Source organism: Montipora foliosa, chromosome 11 (assembly GCF_036669935.1).
Source record: "Montipora foliosa isolate CH-2021 chromosome 11, ASM3666993v2, whole genome shotgun sequence".
NCBI lineage: Eukaryota > Metazoa > Cnidaria > Anthozoa > Scleractinia > Acroporidae > Montipora > Montipora foliosa.
Genome location: NC_090879.1, coordinates 44,069,656 through 44,076,852, shown reverse-complemented (window position 1 = coordinate 44,076,852; position 7,197 = coordinate 44,069,656). Strand labels below are relative to the sequence as shown.

Genomic DNA, 7,197 nt, shown 5'->3' with positions numbered 1-7,197 from the left:
AAGTCTGGAGTGGCAGAGACGTATGTTATAGTGGTCAAGAATATGTACGAGAGCTTAGAGACAGTGGTTAGATGTGTTTCAGTGGTGGACAAGAGGGGTTCAAGGTGGAGGTGGGCCCACTCGCATTCAAGGATCAGCTTTGAGCCCCTTCTTGTTCGCTATGGTGATGGACCGACTGACAAATGAGTTTTTTAGACAGGAATCGTCATGGACTATGGATGTGTTGCAGACGACATTGTGATCTGTAGTGAGAGTAGCGAGCAGGAAGAAAAACTAGGAGAAATGGAGGTATGCTCTGGAAAGGGAGAGGAATGAAGGTCATCTGCAGCAAGACACGAACACATGTGAGAGGGAGAAGGAGATGCATGTGAGAGGGACCAAGTGGAACGGTAAGGTTACAGGGATCAGAGCTTCTAAAGAAAGAAGGTTGTGAGGAGTTAAGCACTTTGGGTTACGTCCCTGGACAACTGACGATGGACGAACAGAAATTACCAATCTCGTACCACCAGAGTCCTTGAGCTCTTTGGTCAAGCGGGTGGGTAGTCCAGGCAACCGCTCGCAAAGAAAAGAGCCCTGAGGACCCTGATCCACAAGATTGAGAAGTTACCACCATAAACCTCTACACGGACAAAGAAGTCAACACAGAGAAGTATATGCTAAAAAAAAAAAAGTTGCGGCCACCCACTTTCAATAAATGTTTAGTGTTAATGAACATTCTTAGGCGATAAATGTTGGATTTGCGACCAGGTGGGAATTCTTGACATACAAGCGTCGCTCGGTCAGTCCTCGACTGAAAGCCCCAAAAATATGAAATCCGGGAACAGCGAGAATGTGAACGGACACGGGACACAAAAATCATAATGTTTCTTCTCATCAAGGGGAGACTGACTTCTTTCACGAAGAAATTAATTCCTTTATTTTACGCCTCCGAAATTGCTATGCGAGGAATTAATACTATTTTGACAAGGAGGTGTCCTTAGTATTATGGTTAGTTTGGTGAAATATGGCATGCAGGCATGTGTCCCTGACCAGCATTAAGCCACAGCCAATAGGGACAATTGAACGTGGCCACTTTTTTCACTACAGCTGTAATCAGCGAATGGGACGAATACAGTAATGTGGAGGAAAGGCATAAATGCCACAATGTTTACTACTGGGTGATATCGAGATCGAATTTTGTTGAGATGAGAACGGTGGCCATAGTTCCTAGGTGCCCTTATGGCTACTTCTGCTCTGGTGATGATGGTGATGTCTGGAGTCGGGACGAGCTTGAAACTCCCTGAAGGTCCTAATAGTCACACAAAACACAATATGTTTATTTCTGAACAATATCAAAAACAATTGAAATGCAGAGAAGAAGAAACTTCAGCGGTTAGTCCATGAAAGCAAAATTCTGTATGGCCCGAAAAGTGAGGGCTTGCGATGTTGTCAAGCAATGTTGCTTTGAAAGATTCTACGGGGGGATACAGTGCATGTATTGCCATTCTAAATCAGTCAAGATTACGATTGATTTTTAAAGAAATCTTTCCCGTTTTCACTTTGTTTTAATTATCAAGGCGGTCAGTGAGCGCCTCTTCCCGGAGGCCTAGTACCATTGCTTTTGATGTGGAGTCCATTACCACAATTTTTTGGCCACAAACCACAAGTGGCAAGTAAGTTGGTACTTCCCTCGTACTTATGAGGCACCAAATATGACCATAAATGTTGAATAAGTTTCACATTTATGGAAACTAACATATTTTGACAGGCACGTCAAGACAATCTAATGGTTAAAGTATACCAATGAAATGGATATTCAAACCAACTACGACAAAATTGGATGACAAAAAATCTGTATACGTATCGTGACAAGTGTGAAGTCTGGAATGAATGAAGAAGCACGGCATTAACAGACAACGTAGTTATCCCCCAAATTTTTAGCAGAGCGCGGGCGCGAAGGACCATGGGTAAGAAAATATGGTAATCCATCTGTGCGAGAAAATTTGGCTTTGGTCACCGTACGACCGTACGTACGTCCACCCATCCATGTATGCCAATGTGAGCAGTAGCACGTGACCATATCACAGGGTTTAAGTACCCCTAACGCCAAAAAAATTTTTTCGCTAAAATGAATCTTTGCATTTGACGTCACAAACTTATTTACATTGCATTAACTCTTTGTAAAAATGCATGCAAAGTACATGTACACGTACATGTAGACCCACTCCCTTTCTGACTCGGTCGTGAACAAACGATGCTTGGATTTTCCCAACTTTTGAAGCCTATAAAATGGCAGGATTTGTTAGAAGAAAAAAAAAAAAAACGGCCGCAATGCGTTTTGAACAGGTGTAAAGATTCATTTTAGCGAAAACAAATATTTTGAGGTTAGGGGCACTTTACGTTTAGAACTCATCCAGGTGGCCATACACCAGCTAGTTTACAGCGTAAATCTTTGATATTGGACATCCATGTTATGGTCAAGAGACACGTGTCAAAACAAGGCATCCGCTGACCAGTATCGCGTGACCATATCGTGGGCTCAGGTTTAGAGCTGGGGTCAGCTATTTTAAGTTGACCACTGACCAGATGCTAGGTATCGATTGGAAAACAGGCTCAAGCCAGGTTAACTTATTGTAAGAGAAAATAACCCGGGAGCTCCGCTTTTAGGCTTGGCTAAATCTATTTATTTCATAGGTACTGAGATTTATCCACAAAAATCATAGTGAATAAAATTCGTACTGATTCTAAATGTAGCCAATCAGGAACACGAACGACAAAATTTCACTAGTGATGAATGAACGTATCGAATAATGGCCGAGGGAAGGTTTGCTTCTGTTTGCTCAGTCGAGGAATTTATTTTAGAACAAGAAAACAGAAATGCCGCTCAAAAAACTGAACGAAATGTACGATTGCTTGAACGACTTTTGAAAGCGAAGGTCAAAGACAGGAAATGGAAGTTATTGCAGCAGTTCATCTGAATGAATACTGAATTCATCCCGGGGAATTCATAAACCAGTTTATCATCTCCGTCCGCACTAAAGACGGCAGTGAATATGGGCCGACTTTCCTTCGAAGTTTAGTGGCTAGCTTGAAACGACAACTGAAGAAAAAGGGCTATTCCGCAAGCATAACAAACGACCTGGTATTTGAGAAAACCAGAGAGGTTCTTTAGTCCAAACTAAAACAACTAATTAAAGAAGCAAGGAAAAGGTAGCTTTGACAAGCGACGAACTAAAAAACACTCTTCACTTCGGAATATCTGAAACACAGTAGGTGTTGTAAATTTTATTAAATAAATTTTCGGTTGGGCAATTTTAAACCAATGTTTATTGCTTTCATCGCCTCACTCCATTTGCGCGAAATAAATTTGTCTATCAAACACCACCACGAAAAAAACCTCAGTACCTACGAAATAAACACATTACAGCCTGGAAAATGCTTTGCACGATTTTTATTCACTCGTTGTTTCGTATTAGAAAATTCACTCGTTCGCTGCGCTCACTCGTTCGTTTTCTGATACTGCTCAACTCGTGAATAAAAATCGTACGCGCGCATTTTCCATGAAGTAATCTCTATATATTAGCCAAGATAAAGTGCAGACGAAACTTGAAACAATAACATAAAAGTCTGGAATAATTTCAATGGCGACCACAAGAAAACAGTAAACGTTACCAGAACTGTAACTGATCAATATCAACAAGTGGGACAACACCCAGCATGTCATAAGAAAAGAAAGCATCATTTTAAGTGATACTTTGCAAATGCTCACCTGAGTAGGATCCAGCGGAGGGCACCCCTTCCGAAGAGCTCTGGTACTTTGCTAAATACTTCTTCCCTGCACTTCCCTGATGATGGCCCTTTGATCCCGAGATTGGATAAGGCGCATATTTGTGACTGCTTCTCTTTGCAGACTGGACTCCAGGTGGATGATGTGGCTTAACACAAAGAACAAAATTGCATGCAATTTAAATTGCTGGCAATAGGGGTTGCAACAGTAGCGTTACTTTTTCCTAATTGAGCTCCATTCATAGATGAAATGACAGAACTTAAAAATAAAATCCACAACTCAGAAGACTACACCATCGGAGGTTTTTAGTACAAAAAATATAAATATTTTCATGTGCAAAAAACTGTTCGAGGTTTCTTTGGTCTCAGGTTCAAGTTCTAAGCAGAATTTGTATTAATTATTTTCTCAGTGTCTCACAAAAAAAATGAAATGTTCTTAATTTGTTGCCAGACCACAAGCTCCCATAAGTAATTGTTTTCAAGTGGGATGTGGTTTGTGAGTAAGACGTTTCAATGTTAATAGCGAGTTTACGTTCGATGAACAGTGGATGATAAAGAAGACTTCTCAAGACTCGATTTCGGATTTCTTTTGATTTCTTTCAAAAAAACTTTTGTTCCAAAATTTGAGCTGTTAAATTCATTGTGCAGCCTATCTACGGGTTTTTACGGTAATTTTTATCTCGGAAACCGAGCCAGCCTGGTCAATAGATGGTCAATAGATGGTCAACCGGGATCATGTCAAGAGGCCGCCAGGACACTAGAAACTCCAGATCATTGTGTGGGTTTTTAAACATGGTGATCCCACAGAGATGAGGTTTATGATTATAGCCCTCCTTATCCTCAAAAACTACAAAGCATGGTGTCAAAGGTACAGGTAGCTGGCAGCCAGCAATACTTTCAGCCAAGTTTGTCGTCTTGGATGTCCGCTTTACAGTGCATCCGGTTGCAGATAATTATTTCAATTTCTTTATTTTTCTCCTTCAACAATAGACCATTTTCCAAGTATTAAAATTCAGTCCAAAACAAAAGGCATCATCTCGAGGCCCTGGGGAATAAACTCATACAAATCATTAAATTTATTCCCCAGAGCATGATGTCTTTTCTAATTCTAATTTCAAATGTGCCCATCCACTAAAAAGTATCTGCAAAACCTGAGAGAGCCTATCTGTTGGCAGATGGTGTTATCTGGTTCGTGGGCAGCACTTCCTCTAGCAATAGTGGATTGCTTGTAATCTCACAATCTGATTGGCTAATTTGCCATTGTCAATGAGAGTCTAGATAACACTGTGACAATTTGTCACACAATGTAATAGCCAATCAGGAACACTCATTTTGGGAAATAAACCAATCATATTGTTAGAAAGTTATAGACAACGCTTGCTCTTTCTTTGTGTCATGATTTTGGTCACTCTTTGAAATAAGCACTTTCTTTAGCGTTGAATATTGTAGTAACAACCAAATCGAAAGTGGTTCAGCATTGTCTGTAGTCTTATCGACAACGATATTAGTCATCACAGTAGTCAAAATTTGTTGTGGACTCACGAGGTGCAACAGTTTGATTACTGTGAGGACAAATATCGTTATTGATAAGAGTACAGACAACGCTGAACCACTTTCGATTTGTTAAACTTCCAACACCGTAAGTTTATTAATGCTCTACCTCAAGGTATTAACCCTTTCAATCTCATCAATGGGGTAGCTTCAGGGACGTCAATGGGCTAAAGTACTCACCACCTGGTTTTGTGAATATCCAAGACTTGAACTTGGTCTCTGATCCTGCTTCTGATGTTGCAACTGTTGTTGGTGTGCAGTTCGCACCAGTTGGCTTTGATGGGTACCTTCATATTGTGATTGATGACCTTCACTCTGGCTAGCCCCTTGCTGTTGGTGGTACTGCTGTGGTGTTACAGCCTGCTGCCTTGGTACCTGTTCCTGAGGGCCTTGATGTCCCTGTGTGACAGGATACTGTGATGGCATTGGTGGTTGCTGTTGTGTCTGAGGATGGTAGGGATGCTGGCTGCTGGGAGGTATTTGGTGTGACTGGTAACCAACAGGCTGTTTTTCCTGGTAACCCTGGGGATGTGAATGCACCTGGTAGGCCTGTTGTGAATGCACTGGGTGCATATTGGAGCCATGATAAGACTGATGATGAGTTGCGTCTCGTGAAAGTGTCACAGGATACCCATGCTGACTGCCTTGGCTGTGCTGTGCAGAGTTTGACTGTTGCAGCACTTGAGGGCGTGGCAATAAAGACTGTTTCTGATTACCATGCTGTACATAGTGATAACTTGGTTGCTGCTGTTGCATGTGGTAAGTAAACTGTTGCTGATGTGGCTGTTGCTGCAACTGATGGGCTGAAAAAATCTGCTGACTTTCCTGCAAAGGAATGTGATAAAACTTGTCTTAGGTTGCTTTCCCTTTGTCAGAACTGGCTGGCCAGACCTATCAGTTTGCAAAGAAAATGCAACAATTTGAAGGCCTGGAACTTTTGCAGGATAATACCCCCACCCCCCCCCCCCCCCATTTTTCTGGAGGAGTACATGTATATGTTGAAGGTCATTTTGTTCCTTAAGGTTAGCTTTAATCAATGTTTAGAATAGTATCAGTATCTGTATTGGTAAACCAATGACCTGTGTTGGCGCCCATACCCGATGCGGGAGATCTTCAGGACCCCCTGTGAGACTGGACTTCTAGTGCACAGACCCTACCTGCTCATTTTGTTGCGTTATTATGCGATGTCTGAACATGTGCTTCGCGCTCCAAATAAAACATTCGTATAATTATGTAGTCTGGAGTTCTCGCGATGTACATGTATGTATATCAAGTTATTGTTTCTGTTACCATCTAGTGAAGTCATTTGCAGTTCGAACATAACAACCTGTGACCTGTGTTTTGTACATTGTACACCTGCCCCAAATGATCTAGGTTGAAACAACTTGATCTATATGTTGAAACATTAAATAACCTAGTTTGGTTCCAAATTAACCTAAAATGGCCTGCAACATATATACAGTATCATTCACAAAGTGTCAAGATTTGAAGGCATTGTAGAGTTAGTCCCTCCAATTTACCGGTCTGGCCAGTCACTTCTATTAAATGGAAAGTGCTCTAAGTTAAGCTACACTGTACATGTGTAGCAATGCATCATATTTTGCACAAAAGGTAAGTGGAATTTAAGCTAAATGCGGCCTCTCACAGAAAGATAGTCAACATTCATTCTTGCAGGAAGTGTTCCCCATATCGTGGAAGAATGGATTTCTCGACAAGCTCCTGATTGTGAGTCTAAATAAGAATTTCTAATAAATGTCATCATGAACGGCCTTGACACCATAATATTATGCCTGTTCGCCACTCACACATCCACGTTAATGATCCACCATGGGTTACACCCGAGTTTAAACACTTGATCAAGCAGGGTCAACTTGCTTTTAC

At 41.3% G+C, this 7,197-nt stretch overlaps 1 protein-coding gene across 1 annotated transcript in view; it reads right to left on the bottom strand.

Moving 5' to 3' along the window:
* Positions 1-1,034: 1,034 nt before the first annotated feature.
* LOC137977175 (transcription factor sma-9-like) overlaps positions 1,035-7,197 on the bottom strand; it is a 10,916-nt gene continuing 4,753 nt past the window's right edge. The window contains exons 4-6 of the mRNA XM_068824445.1: positions 5,497-6,141; positions 3,749-3,914; positions 1,035-1,288 (exon numbers count right to left, since the gene is read on the bottom strand). Of these exons, the coding sequence (XP_068680546.1) occupies positions 1,035-1,288; positions 3,749-3,914; positions 5,497-6,141 (1,065 nt within the window). The remainder of the gene's footprint in view (positions 1,289-3,748; positions 3,915-5,496; positions 6,142-7,197) is intronic.